The 20,902-nt window shown below is 35.9% G+C and overlaps 3 protein-coding genes across 3 annotated transcripts; 1 reads left to right on the top strand and 2 right to left on the bottom strand.

Moving 5' to 3' along the window:
- Positions 1-918: 918 nt before the first annotated feature.
- LOC116130878 (PRA1 family protein D-like) lies at positions 919-1,665 on the bottom strand. The gene has a single exon (XM_031416574.1). It carries the CDS (start codon positions 1,652-1,654, stop codon positions 1,100-1,102), a length of 555 nt encoding a protein of 184 aa, XP_031272434.1. The 5' UTR covers positions 1,655-1,665; the 3' UTR covers positions 919-1,099.
- Positions 1,666-5,451: 3,786 nt separating this feature from the next.
- Positions 5,452-7,681, bottom strand: LOC116130889 (DNA-directed RNA polymerase V subunit 7-like). The gene is made up of 2 exons (XM_031416586.1): positions 7,601-7,681; positions 5,452-6,240 (listed from the first exon to the last, which is right to left on the bottom strand). The coding sequence occupies exon 2, from the start codon at positions 6,229-6,231 to the stop codon at positions 5,659-5,661; it is 573 nt and encodes a 190-aa protein (XP_031272446.1). The 5' UTR covers positions 6,232-6,240; positions 7,601-7,681; the 3' UTR covers positions 5,452-5,658.
- Positions 7,682-15,310: 7,629 nt separating this feature from the next.
- Positions 15,311-20,212, top strand: LOC116130832. The gene is made up of 8 exons (XM_031416517.1): positions 15,311-15,373; positions 16,642-17,209; positions 17,722-17,882; positions 18,391-18,602; positions 19,036-19,290; positions 19,420-19,506; positions 19,735-19,907; positions 20,067-20,212. The coding sequence occupies exons 2-8, from the start codon at positions 16,839-16,841 to the stop codon at positions 20,176-20,178; spliced, it is 1,371 nt and encodes a 456-aa protein (XP_031272377.1). The 5' UTR covers positions 15,311-15,373; positions 16,642-16,838; the 3' UTR covers positions 20,179-20,212.
- The last annotated feature ends 690 nt before the right edge of the window (positions 20,213-20,902 follow it).

The raw sequence follows: 20,902 nt of genomic DNA, 5'->3' as shown, positions 1-20,902 counted from the left end.
GTGAATCGTATCATGGTAGAGTAAAGACATCAGCATCCATTGTGCACAGCAACAAAAAGACATACAAGAGGACGCTCAGATAATGATACAGCCCTATGTAAAGTGACCGAGTCTTCACATGCAAGATGCAACTGTACTTGAAATTTTATACTCAAGTCTCAAGATTCAAGATGCGCTCAACTTTGGTGGACTTGGCGTCTGCCAAAATTGAAACATAAGAAGATTCTGATATTTGATTTGCTTTACTTCCAGAATAATGAGTTGCACATCTAAAAGTTGATAATTTACCAAAAATTCGGGATGAAGGGATCATCCCAAGTAACACTACCCACAAATTAAACCCATCATTGCTTTTTGACTCTCTAATCCCAAATCTTATAAAACATAAACTAGACCAATATTTGTTAAAACCACCCCAAAGGGTAGTGGATACTGTGATAATATCTATCACAATGATGCTGATTCTCAAGAACAACTGATCACTCAGTATCATAACCTCCCAACTACCAAAACAAGACACGGTACCAGATTAAGCATATTCTTGAACCACTATGACAAGGCAAAAGAAAACTGAAACATGGTAGCTAAAGATACAACTCTGGATAACAATCACAATCAATAATAGACTCTAAACCCTTGAATGCAAGCCAAAAGTTGGTCATAAATTAGATCAACCAACTTCTAATAGATGCAAACATATGATATGATAGTAACATGAACTTCCATAAGTTAATGCCATTTATCACAAATGCCAAATCTTACTACTACCCTTCAATGGGAAAGACCAAAATCTTCATTCTTCATCAAGCCTATTCTCATCCCTCAACAGAGAAGCATGAATCCAATAATTGGGTATATAACAAAGAAAATGCATTTGCGCAAGCTAACAATGAACCCACTTCTATGTACAAACTTCAATTACCAACTAAAGAAGCCAGGATGACATTAAAGATTTCTGCATACAAACTGATAATCTAAAGAACTACAAATTCAAGCCTAGTATAACATACACGGAATCAATTAAGCAGGAAACAATGTAAAATTAATTCTTTTATGAATAGGAACGTGTTCAGTGTTCACTAGACAATATTTAGAAAAATCAAAAACCAGTATAAGCCCCATGTGGGCTATCATCAAGATCATCAAGCAAAACCCCATAAGGCGACTCTTGGTCATCCATAACAAGATCGTCCGTACTCCTCAATCCCGCATGTAAAATTACCAAAGCAACGCCAATCACCATGGAAACCAGCACATTCACCCACACGTGCGTCAAAACTAACCCCGTTACCGTCACCGCAAAAAGCGCACCCACCACGACACGATCGTCGACAACGAACCCGAAGACCGTCAGCGCGTCGTTGCGAGCGAAGTAGAAGAAGAACCACGCGACAAGCGACAGTAGAAAGACGATTAGTGAGATGGGGTGGTAGATTAGGCTTAAGAAGAGGATCAATAAGACGATTATAGTGTAATTAACGCGAAAATGAGTGAGGTTTTGGGTAATGCGCGTGGTGGCGTCAGAGAGTGAAAGAGGGAGACTGAATGCGGAGAGGTCAAGGAAGTCAGCCCAATGGCGACGCCTAGCGGTGAGTGAATGGGTGGTTCTCTTGACTCGAGAGAGGAAGTCGCCGTCGGTGGCTGGGGCAGACATTTTGGTAAGGGTACAGTGGGAGGCCGATCTGACTTATGAGAGAATCGAGTCAACAGCTATTTCTTCAACCGGTCTCGTTGCTCAATGAGAATGCTTCGTGGATTGTAAAGTTTTGAGGGTGTGGGCTGACGTGGGCCAAATTGGGCGGGCTTTGGATAAATAATCCAATCACGAGAATAAATTAATGAATTTCTAGAATTAAAAAAAAAAAATTATTATTGGTAAAAATAACCAAAAATCCCTAAATTATACACTATTGAATTCCTACAATAAAATTTATCTAAATTCTACCACCTCTTCCAAAATCTAGAATATGCAATACAACAATTTTAGTCATTATTAATTAATAGTAAAAAATTCAAAATCAAATTATATTTACAAGTCAATAATATACAATCTATCATTTAAGTCCAATATTTTTCTCAAAATATTTGATAAATGACAGAAGTTTCAAATTGATCAACTTAGAGACACTTAACGGTAAAAGTCTGTTAAACTTAACTACAAACAGGTGAAAAATCATATTATATCCCTAAACCATAGTTTCTAAGTTCATGACAATGTAAAAACTAAAAACTAAAAACCTCTTAAAAGACAAAACAACTTATGTTAGATCTAGGAAACATACTACCAACTTCAAGGTGTAACAATTTCACTTTTCCAAAGAAAATTTCGCCTTTTTATAAGTATAAATAAAACCTACGAATCTCTTTAAGATACAATGAAAGATATGCTCGTGTTATGCACAAAACATAAGCATATTAGAGAGATTAAGAAATTTCAAAATAATTCACATCTAATGGTTTCTTCCATAATACCTCAACATTTATTATGTCGCAAGACCAAATATGCAGGCTTACCTCCAATGCTAGTAATCTAGCAAATGACCTCGACAACATTACGAAAGAAGAAACAATTGTTATGCCTAAAAAATCGGGGTTGACGTTTGTCACGTCAACAAGTACCAATCAGAGTTCAAGAAGGCTTTGCGCTGCCTAGGAGCTGTCATGACACTCCATGACAGAAGGAATATGGTTGTCATCAACTTGACAGATTCACGGTTTGTCTATGAGTAATTGAGGGTCGCACACCTGTCCAAGCCCCAGGTAATTTGAGAATATTTCCTAAGTTATCAGCCAATGAGAGGCAAGAAAAGACTTACACGGCACCTACCAAATTGCAGATTTGTGATCATTACTTTGAATTCATCTACTATAAATAGAGGACTCCTCTTCTCATTTTCAGGATTCTGATACTGAACCCGCTCTCTAATTGTAATCTTTATTTTCAGAGCAAAGATAACCTACGAGAAAGAGACTAGCTTGATATTCTTTCTGAATACTCAGTTGTTGTATCTCTGCTCGTTGTTCGCTATACATGACCTGTTGTAATCTCTCATATATAAAAGAAACAGTGGACGTAGGATTCGCTTTAGGCATCCGAACCACTTTAAAAATCATATATCTCATTTATTATTTAGTATTTGTATCTGATCATAATCATTCACGTGTAATTTCTAAAAACAACTTAACATTTTGCACATACGAGTCGTTGGCGTTAAAATTATGCATCAACAACGACAATTAGAAACTTCCAACTACACAAAAATAGGCATGGCAATGTTCCACGGAATTCCAGGGACTCGTCCTGCCCAGCCCCATATGGGGCGGGGAAGCCTCAGTTTTTTCGGGGATAGGGGCGGGGGTGGGGGGCGTTTTAATCCCCATCCTTGGGGATGGGGCGAGGGTGGGTGATGCATTTCCCCTGCCACACCCCGCCCTGCCTCGTTTATAATATATAATATATAAAATTAAAAATTATATATATATATATACCCACACTTATACTTTTCACTAATACCCATATATTTCATCTAATTACACAATTATCCTATCTATATAAACCCATATTTTCTCAATTTCCCTCACTCTAAACAATTAAACAAGAACAAACCCTAACCCATATTTATGTATAATTAATTATGTTTAAACGATTAATTTAAGTATTTGTTATGTGGACGAAAATTAACTATTGTGTTTGGTAATGCTCAAATTAATTTATGTTTATGTAAAATTAACAGGGTGAGGATGGGCCTCCAACATTTCCCTTTGGGGCGGGGAAGAGGAATTCCTATCATCCCTATAATAGGGATGGGGCGAGGGTGGGGAGTGATTTTGAGGGCGGGGATGGGTACGGTGAATGAGATCCGCGCCCTGCCCCGCCCCACCCCACCCCACCCCACCCCACCCCACCCCACCCCATTGCCATGCCTACACGGAAGGGACTTAAACAATCAGATTTAAGTAATGAAATACATCAGGAAAGAATTTCCATTAGCAGAGTTGTGATATGCTGCAATCAAACCTTCACTTCCACAACTCCTTACTGCTCTCGTCCTATTGAAACCTTGATCGGATATATGTCTTCAGCTTTTCAGCAGATGGCCTAATTTTCTCGAGAAATGTATAATATTCATGGCTGTTGAATTTTCTCTGGTGAATAATAGATGGTCAGTTTCTCAAGTGCTTTTGCATGCTTTAACAAATATTTGACAAGCTATAATTCATTATTTCCTCTATGAATCTCCATCTACACTTCTTTCATTTGATGAATCGAACTCTTAATAACAAGTTTTGAGCTTCCCAGTATTCAACTTTGTGATCAAAGTCTTCCAAATGCTGAAAACTGGAAAAAAATTAATAACAAACATGAATGACTTAGTAATAATGAATTTGAAAAGACTGAAACTGAATAAAAAACGTATAATGAACATACATCATCAAATCCAACATCGCATTTGAAATATCTTGCATTAAATAAAAAATTCAGACTGGTAAATTTCCTCAGGAAAGAGGAGACTATCTGAAGTTGGCAGTCCTTTAAACTGCTAACATGTAGATATAAGTCGTTTACATTAAGACAGACCGAAAATTCTTTCTGAACAGAAACTGGAAAACCAGAAAACACAATGAACATTGGTTAGAACTGAGTACACATATTGATCAACATATAAAAACGACTAAAAATGGAACTTCGACAGATAGATTTCTGCTAAAGATGGTTCTGTTTTTAAGAAATTCCAGCCATCACTCCAATTGTGATTAGAACTTGGACCATATAGCGTTAATTACCCATCCCTTAATGCAGTTATTTTCGGTAAAGTATACTCGATTGTCTTGATTCGGAACCAAAGAAAGAAAAAAGTTTCGCACGCCTATCTTATTTGGCCAACTTATGCCTTTTCCTGAAATCATCTCCCAGCAGGGCCAATACCTCAGAATTAATGTACACGACAAAAAACGATGCACATAAGTCTCTGAAATTTCGTGAAAAGTACTAAATTGAACAGTGTATTTCATGTCCTGATAGGAGAGGATCTGGTGATTGATAACGTCTGGAAGATCAACAATGCTTCTGGCCTCCATGGCTCTGATCACACTCTTTAAGATAATGGGAAGGAAGAGCTTTTGATTGACAGTGGCAATGTACCAGGATCCGATCTTATCTCTCAATAAGAATTTCTAGAATTCATCTCAGGATGATAACCCTTTCTGACTCATTGAGCCTGTGACTCGATTTTTCGTGCTTTAACTCTCTAGCATGGTGTGGAACTTGGGAGGCAGAGTGAATAGGGAGATTCGAACGGTCACCCGTCGGATTCGACGTTTGACTAAAGTTGACTTAATGAATACCACCTTTATGATGATGACCAGTTTAATACATGTAAATGTGATTGCAAAATTCAAAAATATAATATTTAAACCAAGATTTTGAATGACTTTACCTTCAATTCCTTGTCAATTGGAGAAGAAACTTATGTATGTTTATATTGGAAAGGATAAGCATTGTCTCATCATTCAGGTTTTTACAGGCAGCATGAGCAAAGCAAATATAAAGCAAAACAGCAAAAGGTGTTCTTGAGGTTCCAAATGCATAAGATCCATGTTCACAGCAAGCATGTCAGTAATTTTATTGACGCTGGCATGTATAAAACCATTCACCATTCACAAGTCGAGTTCATAAGTCCCAGGAAGTGAAACTGGTCCAAGGATTTCACCTTCTATGCTAGCAATGAGTGCAAATTCCCTCTCGACAGTCCCCGTTTTCTCAATCCAACTCACTCCAAGCACCACGAAGTAGACCACTATACCATTATTTATCTTTGCATGTGTGTTGCCATTTAAGAAATATGGATTTTCTTCAGAAACATAGGAGTAACCTGGCATCTTCAAAACTGGAAGAAAAGCATATTTCAGAGGCCCAATTCGTAAGAAGACCCCTTCTCGAGATGTGTAGTGAACGACTCCCTGTAGGAAATCTCCGATGACAGGCTTAAAGGTGCGACATTTAAATGTTACAGGGAAGGATGCATACCCTGACTCGTCCAATACTTGTCCTTTGTCAATGTTCTTCAAGCTAGTTACTGCAAGAAAGTATCCATGCTCCTTGCTGGCCTTTTCATTCAACAAGTCCTCCATCAGTTGTGTTATAAGATACCTCGGACAAACCAATAGTTCTCCATCTGAATTTGCAGGACATGCAATCACATTCCTTTGCAATTCAACTTCAGAAATCATATCTGTGATCTACATCAAACTTGCCAGAATAAATAGGATTAAAAAGAAGAGTTTGCGAAATTAATCAATCACAATTCTCTTAGATTGTATGCGGCTCATGGCATCTAATTATTATAACTCTTCTTAAATAATTTAAATTATAAAATATTTGAAGTCTTGTTTTATAATCGTGCTTAAAAAAACTTAAAACATAAAGGAAGAACCTAAGACTAATCTGGATTAAACTATGACAACTTTGCTAGCCTGGACCACAACCTGCCGCACTCTTCTCTTCCACTAAAGCAAGATTCGTATACGCATCACATATGTGATCACTAATGACAGGCTTAAAAAGTCAATACAAATATGCTACACAAGATACAGATTAACTGGGAAAAAGAACTTGGCTTAAAGCATGTACTTAGAGCATTCTATATATAATTAAAATAATTAAATAGTAATAATAACAGAACCGGCTATAAGAAAAAACCCAGGAATAAAATAAATCTTCCAATCAAATAGATAATAAACTAAATCCTGTGAAGGCTACGACACAATATGGCTTGTAATTACTGTAAATGACCTTATCGAAAAAAAAAAATTGTTTTGAATCACAAAACACGGAACTATTATTGTATAGAAATTCTTTATAAAGGGTATGAAAGAATATGGATCGAAGGTTTTTTTTTGGGGAAATTTGCTATCTGTTACCATCTGAATAAGGATACGGAATTGAAAAAGAGCTTTGTTTGACAAAATTCATCTGATTCTAGCCAGTAATTTAACATGTATCTAAGGCAGAGATCAATTAGATTCGAAAGTTCTTTTCTTACCGGTTGAAGTTAATTTCTTATAAGTAGCAAGGAAAGTATTTCCTGCAACAAACAGTAGTAAAGGTATTCTTACTTATCAAACTCCTAAATTCCACAAAGTTTAGAGAAGACAAAAAAGAAAAGGCATGTGTATGAGTCACTCTCGAAAACATGGAACATTACAGAGCCTGCATACAAATGATATTTTGAACAGAATGATTAATTCCTATCAACATACCTTTATGACTATGGTCATTAAATCAGATTTATTTCAAATGCCCTTTTCATGCAGCATCTAGCACAACAGTATACACCCAGAAACCAAAAAAGCAGTTGGCTTGAAATTCTTTAGTCACTAATCTATTGGATGAGTGAAACCAAATACACACAGCAAAATCTACTTTCAACAACTAAAATAAAATAAAAAATACGAAATGAACAACTAAAAACTCAAACTTCTGAACAACTAAGATGTCATCAGAGCAAATTCATAAATCCATTTACGCTTTCAGTGTAAAACCTGTATCAGATTACATAATAGAAAAGAGTAGAATCATAAAAGGCATAAAGAATTGAACCTGAAAACTTGAAGCAGCTACCGCAGAGAAGAAGGGTGAGTAGAGTGGGGATTTTGAGAGAGATCTGCAGTGGATCCGAAAGAATAAGGAAGCGTTTTCGATCTTCACTCCCTTTTCTACTGTGTTGAATCACATTAACAAAAATGGCAATCTTGCATGTAGGGTTTGTCTTCATATGATATCTTTCGACGGTTTTAAAGTTATAAGTCAGCAGGGTTAAGGGCTTTTTGAATAAAATAATAAATAAACTATAAAATAATTCCTAATTGTAAATTAAGTCTATAATATAACTATATAAAAAGATAATCAAGTTAAAAATTATTGAGAAAACATCAATAACCGTAAACACTCCAAAAGCAAATGAGGTGGAAAAAATGGGCCGGGTAATGAAGAGGGTTCAACCCGGCCCGCCTTCGCCAGTAACCCCCGGGCGGGCTGGGTTGCAAAATGGCAAACCGACGGCCCGCGGGTACTATTTTGTCCTCTTGCAAGAGGACCGCAACCCGGCGGGTTGCAGGCGGGTTGGCTGTTGCCAATGACCAACCCGGGTTGGCCAAAAAAAATTAAAAAATGTAAATTTTTTTATTTTTTTCAATTACCCTTTTACCCTTGAAATATAGGTTTTATAGCCGTTGAGAGGGTCTTTCGTCATTTTCTTTCACCATTTTCTAAAATTTGCCTTAAACTTTATATTTTTCTCACAACTCAAATTCTCATTTTCTCATATTCTCTATATCTATCAACTCCAAGTCTCAATTATTCATTTATTCTCTTAATCTTTTTGTTATCAATTTGGCTCTTATTTAATTTTTATTAGTTTTGCAATTTTCAATTCATATTTCCAATTTCCAAATTCCAAATTTCCAATTTCTATATTCCAATTCTCTTTCTTAATTTTATTCTTCTACATCAATTTTTTTTTCAACTACAAGTCTACAATGGATAGATATTTCTCCCATCAATTTCAATGATGAAGAAAACTATTATCCTAGTCCTAGTCCGCTGATTTTACTATGATACCAGGAGATTCAAAAGTCCGTTGTCAATCCAGTCTCCAAATCCGATACACCTAAAATATGCCGTCGATTTCAACAGCTCCCGGTGGTTCTAGAAGTCGTCCTCATAATCGTCGTCTCGTCCAACTTCATCAAGCTAGGGCGGGATCATCAACTGCCGTCGAAAGCGAAACAGACACACATCAGACGTTTGGACGCATTTCGACAAGTTTTACGAGATAGAAAATGGCATTCAAGTCAAGAAAGTAAGATGCAATATTGTACAAAGTTTATAAAACTAATTCAAGTAATGTACTAGTACTTTAAAAAGGCATTCTAATAAAAATATAATCAACATGGAAATAGAGAAAGCAATCAAACCAAATAACTAATATGGGTACTACTTGGCGTTATAATTCTGATGTATATAGGGAACAGTTAGTTCATATATTGCTGCATCTGATCAACCTATAATATGGCAGAAGAAAATATTTTGAAGATTTGTTCAAATTATTTTTTTCAGGATTTAAAAGTTATTCTAAAACTGCAACTAGAAATGATGTAATAAATTGTTTAAAAAAATGAATTAGAATTAAAAATAAATTCATACTTGTCATATTAGTGTGGCTTTACTGCCGATATTTGGAGTGTAGAGCTAAACAAGATTATTTTTGTGACTAGTCATTATTTGATAATGAATTTAAATAAAATAAATCTTTATTAGGATTTAGATTAAGGATGTGGATCATAGGGTTTAGAAATCTATAATAAAATTGTGAAGTTTTAGAAGATTATTGATAAAGTGATAAGTTAATTTTAGATAATGCAAGTTCTAATAGTAAAGCTATAGATTTTTTCAAAATAATTATCTTTATATAACCATTTGAAGTTTTTTCACCAACGTTGTGCATGTCATGTATTAATTTAATTGTAAAAAGTGGTATGAAAACAATTAAACAAAATATTGATAGAATTAGGGAATCTTTAGTTGGTTAATGGTAGTAATAAAAGAAATGGTGAATTTCAAGAAGTTTGTATAAAATCAAATATGTCTCCTAGAAATTTTGGATTAGATATGCTGTTAGATGGAATAGTACTTATTTAATGCTTGATTCATGTTTACCTTATGCTAATATAATTAGTTATTTGTAGCAAATAATAGGTCCTCATCATTTGGTAGAAAATGATTGGAAGATAGCTAAAGTATTTCATTCTTTTCTCAAATGTTTTACCAATCCACTTTACAAATTTCTGGTGTGTATTATCCTACTAGTCCATTGGTATACATGCAATATAAAAATTTCCGAGTATTACAAAAAACAAAGACAATGAAATTTTACATGCACCAATAAAGGCAATGGAATTTTTTTTTGAAATAGTGGAAACCCATTCCATTTCTATTGTTTAGGTGCTATATTGATCCTAGAATTAAATAGCACATTAGAAAATGGTCTTGATAATTTAAGGTGAAATTTACAACCGAATCATATGGCAATCAAATAGGAGAGGTAAAAATAGTCTTTTCGAAGTATATTTTAATATGAAAAGAGGTATGGGAACCCGCAGTCGCAAAGAGGCGAAATATCCAGAGAAGTTGTAGCAGAAGAAACAACAAATGAAGACTTATACTCTTGGAATGCACTGAATAGGCCGAAGAGGCCCGAATCCGAAGCACAACCTCCTCTTCAGAAGCACACCACCAAACAACACAACAAACTAATATGCTGTTCTCCATGGAGTCGCAGAGTAAGAACTTCAACATATTGGCAACCCCGAAATGTTTAACAGGTCACTTTGATATCTTAGAGTATTGGAGAGCCAGAAAATGTATTTTTCCGGTATTATCAAGACTTGCCTTGGATGTTTTCGTGTTCCTGTCTCAACCGTCTCATCGAACAAAACATTTAGTGAAGTGGAGGATTTTAAATGAAAGGAGGACTAAACTTGCTCCAAAATGATTGAGTCCTCACATGTCTTCGAGATAGGAACGATCGCGCCATCAAGATCAATACAGGTTATCGACAATACTTTAGTAGAATCTTTCAATTTTGTAATATAGAGTGATACAGATGAGGGAGGTCCTAGTGAACCACCCCAAATTATGTTTTGTAAAATGTATTTGTAAATTAATTGTCAATTATTGCTCTTTTTTCTTTACCAAGTTTTTCCCCATTGGGTTTTTCTTGGTGAGGTTTTTAACGAGGAAAATTGTTGTATTTCTTATTTTATTTTTTGATAATGAATAAGTCTAATTTTTCTTTACTACAATTTTATTGTAAAAAATTGAATTAATATTTGAAATGTTAACAAAAAAAAAAATTTGAATTGAATTGAATTATTGATATTTGAAAAGTTAACTAAAAACAATTATATTTATAATTATTTATTTGAAAAGTTAAATTAAAAAAACAAAAAAAAAAAAAAAATCGGGCTAACCCGGCCCGAACCGCACCTAACCCGGCGGGTTAGGGTTGGTGGGCCGGGCTGGGCCAGCCATCTCCCCCAAATTGTCGGGCCTAACCCGACCCTCCTTTGTTGGCGGGCGGGTTAGGCCCGGCCCGCCAAAGAATGTAACCCGTCGCGGGCCAGGCCGGGCAGGTTACTTTTCCACCTTTAAGCAAATCCCTAACTAGGAGTGGTTAACGATTCGAGCCGCTCGTGAGCCAGCTCGGCTCAGCTCGAGTTTGGCTCGTTAACGACTCGGCTCATCTGATATCAAGCCAACTCGGTTCGGTTTGTGAGAGAGAACGAGCCGAGTTTGAGCTCAGCTCAGCTCGGCTCGGCTCGGCTCATCTTGTTAGGCTCATGAGTCAAGCCTAGCTAGAAAAAGTTGGGGGGTTTTTGGGGTTTTTTTGAAGTATAGCGGATTAAAGTAAAAAATTAGAACAAAAGTTTTTAAAAATGACAAAACTCCCCTTGATTTTAAATTCCTAAAATGTCAACAGTCAACATTTTGCCGTAAAACACTACCCAAACCCAAAAATCGACAGCATAGATTCCAGTCGCCGTCAACACCATCTTCTTCGCCGGATTTTCATTGCAGACTCGCCACTGTCAAACCCATTCAACTCTTGCCGACGCTTGGCCGCGATTGCTTTCCTTTTCTCTGTTCGCCGTGAAACCCATCTGCGGCGCCGTCAACCATCAATTTCTCGCTATATGGTTGTTTGTTTTGGATCTTCTTGAGTTGTTGTTGCTTGTGTCTTTGTGTGTGATTGATTTTTGTGAACTGTTTTTAATGGGGTTTTTTTCATGATTTTTGTGAACTATAAGTCTGTAACAGGGGATTTTTTCTAGTGAAACATTTCAAGGAATCCTATATTAGGGTCGTGTTGTCATCGTTGACTGTTGTGGTGTCGCCGTGAAACCCATACAAGAACCGTTGAGCACTTGAACTGGTTAACATATGTGTACTATACTTAAACCTGGCAAAACGGGTGGGTGGGCCGGGTACGGGCCGGGTCTTCACAAGTACGCGCCAAATGGGTATGTGTCCAATACGGGTCCAAAATATTGGACTCGTACCCTACCCTATGCGGATACGGGTGGACCCGCGGGTACCCGTTTGTTCTCTCTCCAGGTTTTAGTTTTTACCGTTTCACCCCTAATAATTTTTAATTACGACAGTTACACCCCCAAAATTCCTACAGTTTTAATTTTTTACATTTACACCCCCTAAATCAGCTACTCTAAATTCAATTCAATTTAGAATATAAACAAATAGGAACATTAAGTTCCCTTACCCTTTCTCAGCACTCTCTGAAATCAAAACAGCAAAACAATAAAAAAAAAAATACGCTAACATACACTAACAGGACACTCTCATTGCTTAGTATTTTAAAGTTCTAGTTACGGTTTCATTAGGAAAGAGCTGTACACCATGAAAACAACATTATATAAATGATAAATCCCATCACGTCAAAAGAAATTGCAAAATAATCTAGCATAATCCAAAACTAGCAAACCACAAATAGAATTCTCTTAATAATATATGAAAAAGAGCTGACTTCATATATAGGCATACATACAGGCTACAGCCTAGAATATGCCAAGTTTAATTTTATGAATATAAACCTTCTTCTCATACTTGTCTGTGTACTTCTCCTTCCATTGCTCCATGAAAACATTCACAAGGACATTGACATGACAAATCTAGGATGGTGGCCTGTGACACAACCCAAGTTAATAAGCTGGGCGGCCCTCAGCAAGAACAATGAGGCCAGTGTTTACTTCTGGGAACATCCATTTGTTCGCCCTGGGCTTAATATTGATCCTCTCAATGCCTGGGTACTTGTCAAGACCTTGTATGATAATTTCATTTTCAAAATGGCTAATGTTACTACCAATGGCATTGTTTTTCATCTTTTCCATGAGGAATCAATGGTTATGCCTGCTTTGGAGACAACATCATCAAATGTTAAGACAGGAATGCCCTACATATAAGGCCTGGAGAGCAAAAAGAGGATCAATCTCTGTAACCACAACTAAAGCACCTGCACAAAACGTTTGAGAGCTGTGGTACAGCCCTTGACCACATCTCCATAACCACAAACAACTGTCGTTTCCCTCATTATCCTATCAGGGAGGGAGCACCGTCGTCCATATGTAAGTTATCAAACTGCATTCAAATTAATTTAAATTACATCACCATTCAAGAATATTAACCACTCAGATTAAACCTCTAAAGAAAAGAAGAATATCACAAACTAGTACGTGTATTCTTTTATCAACATGCAAGTAATAAACCTTACTTACACTGGATGAAACTGCTTTGAAATTAAGGCACAAATGACCAAACAAATAGCAAAATATTTAAGGTAACATTAAGAAAAACAAATCAGGGGAACCCAACTCACCGATCTGCGACTGCAATGGTGGGGAGGAGAGCCGCGAGTCTTGCAACGGAGAGAGACAGGAGATGACAAGCCGACGCCCGACGATGACAAACAGAGGAGATAACGAGCCGACGAGGATGAGTGAGGGCGATCGGCGACAGTGGGTCTTGGAATGGGATCACGGTTCACGGATGAGAGATTGAGAGTTAAGAGAATGAATGAGTCAGGTGAGGTTAACACTTAACTGATGACTGATGAGTGAACAGAGTGATGAGAGATTGAGAGAATGAATGAGTCTACTGGTGAGAGATTCAGAGGCAAGAGAGAAGAGAATGTTATTTTGTTTTAGAGTTAGGGACTTAGGGTTACTGGGTTAGGGTTTAGATTTGCAAAAAATGGGTACCCGCAGATAGTAGCAGATCTAGAAAAATTTTGTAGGCTGGATCAAAATAAAAACTAATTATATATTAATATTTTTGTTAGGATGAGCCAAAATCCAAAAATTATATATATTAGTATTAAAAAAAAAAAAATTTGAGAGTGGGCACAAAAGTGGATTAGATTTGTCTCTGCTCGTGGGTTTACCCATATAACCCATTAATAATACGGGTCGGGCTAGGTACGGATTGAAAAAAATGGGTCTAACATATTAAACCCATACTCTATATTTTTTATTCGGGTACTGGTCAACCTGTGGGTCTAGACCTGTTTTGCTAGGTCTAACTATACTACTATGAAAAGTCTGCTGTAGGCCAGTTTGTTTCATTGTTTCTTTAAATTGTTTTGTAGAATTTGTTAACTTGTTTGTAGTTGTGGACTTGTGGGGTATTTGTTTACATACAATATGCTGAATGATAAATTATTAACAGTATTAGCATTTTATTTTATGTTTATTTTAAGAGGTTTAGGGTGCGTTTGGTTTAATATTTTGGAAGGATTTTGGGGATAGTATTGGGTTATTGGATAGAGGAGTATTACGAGGTAAATTTTAAAAATTTATAAAAAAGCCCTTAGGTTTACTAATTTAATTAAAGACCCTAACATATAAAATGACAAAAACACCCCCACCACCTGCAGTGCTAAATTCCGGCCACCACCGTCGGAATCTGACTGGAAAATTTCGTTACGGCACAGACCGGTCGGATCTGTGCCGTGACACGTCGTTATGGCCTTTTCCGGCCAGACCCATGGTGGATCTAGCCGGAAAAGGCCAGATCTATGGTCTGTTATGGCAGTCGACGGTCGGAAAAGGCGGAGGCCAAAGACGTGGCCGTCATTTTCGATCAACGACGGCCAGATCTGGCCGGAAAAGGCCACAGCGGTGAAATTCCGGCCATTTCTGGTCGAAAGTTAGGCCATTGTACAGATTTCAGCTATCACCGATGGTGGTTGTCAGAATCTGACAAGTTGGGTTAATGGGGGTGTTTTTGTTAATTTTTAAACTTTTTTTCAGGGGGTATTTAGTGAAATTAATAACCTTATTGGGTTTAAAAGTAATTAAAAAATAGGATAATATTTCTGAAATAATGTGCCAAACATTATTTAGAGAATAGGATCTAAAATATGGATAAAAATATTAAGCCAAACACAACCTTAGTTGTTAGGTAATATATCAGGACAAAAAAAAAAATTGCTTTTTTTCGAGCCGGCCCGAACTCGGCTCGTGAGCCAGCTCGAAAAATCCTTGTATCCCTCACAAGCAGAGTCATAAATATGCGGCTCGTATCGGCTCATTTTTTTCTCCCATTTCACGAGCCGAGCTCATTGAGCCGAAAACTCGGCTCGGCTCGTGAACAGCCCTAACCCTAACAAACTAACCTAACCTGCTCACTGCTAAGTCCTCATCAGCGAACGGCGTTAAGCAACTAGTCGACGAGTTCTTCTTCAGTCTTCACCGAATCAGGAAATAGTCGCCATTCATACTCCATCGCCGATTCAGCAACGTAAGACAAATCTTAATCTCTTATCTCTTTATTTTCTGTTCAAAATCTATTTGTGTAGATTAGAGTTGCTGTTTGTTAATCACGTGGTTAAAAGCATAGGATTAGCATTATAACATATTCAAAGTTTGTCTTTTTCTTATATTCATTACATGATTGATTCCAAAATCAGAAGAGTATTAGTTTAACGCAATCAATTAGTTTTTATTTTTCCCATTCAATCAATTGTTCTTAAAAAATACATTCAAATCATCGCATTCTCACCATATCACAAAGCAAGCTCAAACTGATAATCTTGAGACATGGAAGGTTAATTTTAAACAAACCAGCAAGCTACTCTATAAGCATAAATGGTAAAGATTAACAATAAATTTGTTTTTAGAATGTTTATATGACCTGAACTAATGTTTTACTCTCAAAGCAATGTTAAAATTACACGTTTATTTTGACTTGAGAGAGTAAAGCCAAATGATGGATCAGTAGTGTGTCTATTCTAATTTCATTTTGTATTTTGCTTTCACAAACTGAACTACGTATTTAGTGTAACCAAAGTATTCATTTTCATTCCTTTATAGTAAGTGTCATAATATGAACATTATAACCATCCATTATTAAATTGGCAAGTCTTTCTTTATATTTTAGATTGGTAAGTGAGGATTGCTTTCTTATGCATACTAAATTGACTACTAAACACATAAAACCTGTTCTGGTAGTAATTCATTCTTTGTCATAATCATTTCAATTTTTTTGTTTTTACTTTTTTCCAGTATAGTGTTGATAGAATTAAGTAAGTCTTGAGTTTTTGATTGAATAAAGAAAATAAATCCTACTGTAAAGGTTGGATATGTATATGAACACAAGTTTGTTATTGAATTCTTTTTTTGTAATGAAGAAATCCTTTCAACAGGTCATATAATGATTGGTGTGTGTTTGGTATGTTGGGTGATAAGAAAACTATCTTTGTTCTCAACGCTGTTGACACTTTTCAATCTTGCTGTTGCATTATCAAACTCAATTTTTTTTCTGCTATCTGTCTCCTTGTTTTCACTTTTCATCCCCATTTTTCTATTTAGGAACCTACACAAGTACATGTCTGCTTAGTAAAACCTTTTGTTCATGTGAACTCATTCATCCTTTTATAATAATGTATTCAATTTTCATACATCCATGATTAAGCATCTCACAACATTAAATTATATTCATTACATTTCTTCACTTTTTACTCGATATTGCAGATTATAATTCATATTCTTATCTGAATGATATTGTAGATGTCGTCGACCGGTGACAATGCTTGTGCTTGTGAGATTTCAAGTGACATTCATGCACCAATTCCGACACCTACCCTAACATTGTAATCAAAATTACCTCTTCATCCACCAAACCTCAAAACCCCCTCAACAAACCCAAAGCTAAAGCCTCCGTAAAATTATCAGCAGTGAGAACTCCTCGTCTCCAACTCAGAGCAATGTTGAGGATCATATGTCGAACTGCACTCTCTAAGCCCCAAAACTACGCCATTTCAACATCGTTTGTTAATCCCCATCACCATAAACATTTTTCATCAAAAGCAAATAAGAACACTAATGACAAGAAAAATCAGCCGGAAGACAGCAAGAAATCCAAGTCCAAACCCTCTGATGCCTCTGCTGCCATCCAATCGGAGTCTGCCACGTCAGTGGAAGAAATGGAGTTGTCTAGGGCTCGTGCTCGCCACTTAGCTGAAGACGATCAAGATCCCTCCCTAGATGTGGGCCCCAAGAACCGCCCTCTCTTTACTAAAACTCCCTCTCTTTCTTTGCTCAGTCGCAAAGACGTCTGCACTTACTTCAAATTCAGGTATCATATTAGCAGTTATGTTACAGGAAATTCATAGAAATTACTTCTGCCCCGTTTTACTCTTTTTTTTGGATAAAAAATGAACTCTTTGTTTTCTCAGTAACGTTACTGGGCCTGCATTATAGTAGAACCTTTAAAAGTAATAGAGTCGTCCTACAGTACACTGGGTAACTTTATCTCTTACACCTATACAGATTGTATTATAATATACATTTGTTTAGGCTATAGTAACAAATATTTATCACACAAATTATTGATATTGATGCTACCCAATGGATTTGAGAGAAGTTGGCATTTAGTGCCAAGTCATGAACTTCTACACCATTGGATTGCACTACATCAATGTTCTAAAATTTCTATTGCAAAGCAAGCCTTGGATTTTCGTCTGGGCTGTTTCTATAGAGTAACCTTAAATGCAATGAGATTCTACTAATATTGCTGCTCTTTTGCATCCTGGTATGTAGCATTTTAAACGCATAATACTATTTGATGATTGGATTGTTTATATGTAGTGCGGGAGAATTGAATGAGGTATTGCCAGAGGGATTGCCGATGGGGATGTTGATAGAATTTAAAGAATCGATGAGGCATGCATTGCTTGTGAGACAAAGTTTTTTGGATCTTCGCGATAATTTCAGGCGAATAGTTGATCCTCCAATGCTGTCTTCTAATGGTACCAAACTACCTGTGTTATTTAGTTGCTTTTGATGTTTCTATTTTATCGTGTTTTGATACTAGGTGATATCAAATTTGTCAGATGACACATGTAATGTAGCATGTCAGAATTATATTGTGTGGAAACATGAGAGCCGCCTGGTTGGCAACAATAGTAACTTTATGGCAATATGTCCTTTTGATTATCGTTGTTAAGTTTTAGTGACGTAAAAGTTATATCATAAAGATGTGCAATTAATTCTTGAGTTTAAAATATCATTTTGCTAGTAGCTCATTGTATTATCGAGAACTTTCATTGTTCCTGGTGGTCAGTAATGTTTTCTAATGATATTGATCAGATTAATTGATGTCCTTTATGATTTTGTTGTTACAAATAGTTTAATAATAATGGACATATACACATAAAAGCTCATAGGTGCGACAATTATTTGATGGAGAGTTGAGTGTGAGACTGTGGTGGGTAATATTGAACAAGATACAGTTAATTTATTACTTAATGCTTTCAGGTCCTAAAGTTAGAAAGCAAGTTGTCTTGGATGGTCCTCGTAGTTGTGGGAAGAGCATTATGCTTGCAATGCTTGTTCACTGGGCTCGTGATGAAGGTTGGCTAGTATTATATGTTCCTAGAGGTTGGGAGTGGACTCATGGCGGATACTTTTATAAAAACCCACAAACTGGTCTTTGGGACACTCCTCTTCAGGCTGAAAATGTTCTCAAGGCAAGAAGTCTTTTTGATATGGTTTGATGAATTATTATTGTCATTATGATGAGCAGTTGTATGTCGTTTCATATAGATAAACCTAATATTGATGATAGAAGGTGGTTACAAAATATTCATTCATTTTATATTGAACATCAGAAATTCCATGTGAAAGTTGCTAGACAATGTCATACTAGATGCATAAGACCAGAAAATTTGGTTTGAAGGAGGCATTTAGTATAAGAAGCTCTGTCCATAATCATGCATTATTATTATTTATTTATTGTATTTATGGCTAAAATGTTTGTTTGATTTTTGGATTGTAAGTTATGCTGATACATGTCACTGCTTCTTTTTATGGAACCAAATATGCAGGGGTTTCTCTGTTTTTCAGGCATGTAAGTGGTTCATTGTGTTTTTGTAATTTCCTAACTGGTCAAATTTTCTACAGGATTTTTTGAAATACAATGAATCCCGCTTAAGAGAATTGCCATGCCAAATACTTGATCCTATTCCACTGGGGGAGGGTGCTGGCATTGGATATATGAAAGGGGTTGACTCGAAGGAAATCCCCGAAGGTTCAACTCTATATGATCTGGTTCAAATGGGAATTCAGCAAACACATGCGGCTGTTAGTGCGGTTGTTCGTTTAAGGAAAGAGTTATCACTTGTGAAAGATATCCCTGTTCTTATTGCAATTGATCAAGTGAGCACTGGCTCCATATTTCTCAGCCTAAATTTTAGTCAATTTTCTTTTTCCACTATGATATCTCTATCAGTTGGTTATGGCTTTCTGTATCTATTGAATGAATTTGTTGCTGTTACCTATATGCAGTATAACAACTGGTTTACATTCAGTGAATATGAAGAGCCAGTCACTATTCGTTCTTGTCGACCAGTGCATTCTAGAGAATTGACAATGGTTAGTACCAACTTTTCTTTTTCTTAAATTTTTATGTTTAGGTTCATAATATTTTTTTGTATATGGTAAACTGTATTAAATTTAATTATTATTTTTTTCAATTTTATGAGCTTATGGTTATTCAAAACATCTTTAGATGAGATGGTTGCCTTTGTTTCTTGTTTTGCTGTCCTAGATGCATTTTTGTCCAATCAATGACATTTAACTTGTCATCTCTGTTCTTGACAGGTGAATGCGTTTAGGTCTATGATGCATGATGAAATGATGGTAGGTGCTTTCTCTCACTCAACTGCTGTGGGAAAGCTTCGCAAAGACTTACCAGATGTTCCAGTGGATGCCCGTTTTAATTTGCCTCGCTACAACGTTGATGAAGCAGCAACTGTTTGCCATTACTACCTTAGGTATGTTTAAGGGACTTTCTAGATTTCAGATTTACATAAAAGGGTTATTATCATCTCTCTTTGTTTAGGTTCGTTTTAGACATTCAATTTTCCACTGTAGATGTATAATTGGGAAATATTCAGCTTTGTGCATCTTTTTTTGTTTTCTTTCTCTGGCAGACAAAGACTCGTAAGCAGGGAGGTATTCACAGAGGAAAATTGGAAGAAAGTGTACTATTTATCCAATGGGAATGGAGTAGAGATGAGATCTTTGGTTCCGTTGATGCGGTGAGGTCACGTGTAAGATGAACCTGAAAACTTGAAGCAGCTACGAAGGGTGAGCAGAGTGGGGCTTTTGAGAGATATCTGCGGTGGATCCAAAAGAATGAAAGGAAGCGTTAGTGACATCTTCATTTCCTTTTCTCGACGTGTCTTAAATCACATCAACAAAAATGCATTCTTGCATATGATATCTTTTGACGGTTTTTTCTGGTTTTTAACTGAGCAGGGAATAAAATAAATAAACTTTAAAATAATTCCTAATTGTAGATTAATGTCTCATAAGATAATTATATAAAAAGATAAATCAAGTTAAAAATTATTGAGAAAAAAATTTGTTATTTTAATGAAACCTCAGCAGGAGAAATTGTATTTTAAAACATTCCACATTAAGCACACCAATTTAGCATTAAGAATTGGATAGTTGTCAAATCGTAAATCGTGTATTGAGAACTTAATCTTTTGAATCATGTATTGTAGGATACATTTTTTTCAAAAAATTAATAAAATAATAAATTAATTAATAATCAAAATTTTTTAAAAATTAATATCACTCTCAAAATTAATTAAAGAATTTTGTAGTATTATTGGTTTTAAATTATAGTATTACATAATTAAAATTAATCACAAAATTAAGAATCTATATTATTTTTTCTCAACCATTCGTATCATTTTCAAGATCAATGTTAATATCTATATCTTTATTTGTATAATTATTATCATGCAAAATGGGCAAC

The sequence above is a fragment of the Pistacia vera genome, unplaced genomic scaffold, assembly GCF_008641045.1.
Source record: "Pistacia vera cultivar Batoury unplaced genomic scaffold, PisVer_v2 Contig225, whole genome shotgun sequence".
Taxonomy (NCBI): domain Eukaryota; kingdom Viridiplantae; phylum Streptophyta; class Magnoliopsida; order Sapindales; family Anacardiaceae; genus Pistacia; species Pistacia vera.
This window is presented reverse-complemented; position numbering and strand designations above follow the sequence as displayed.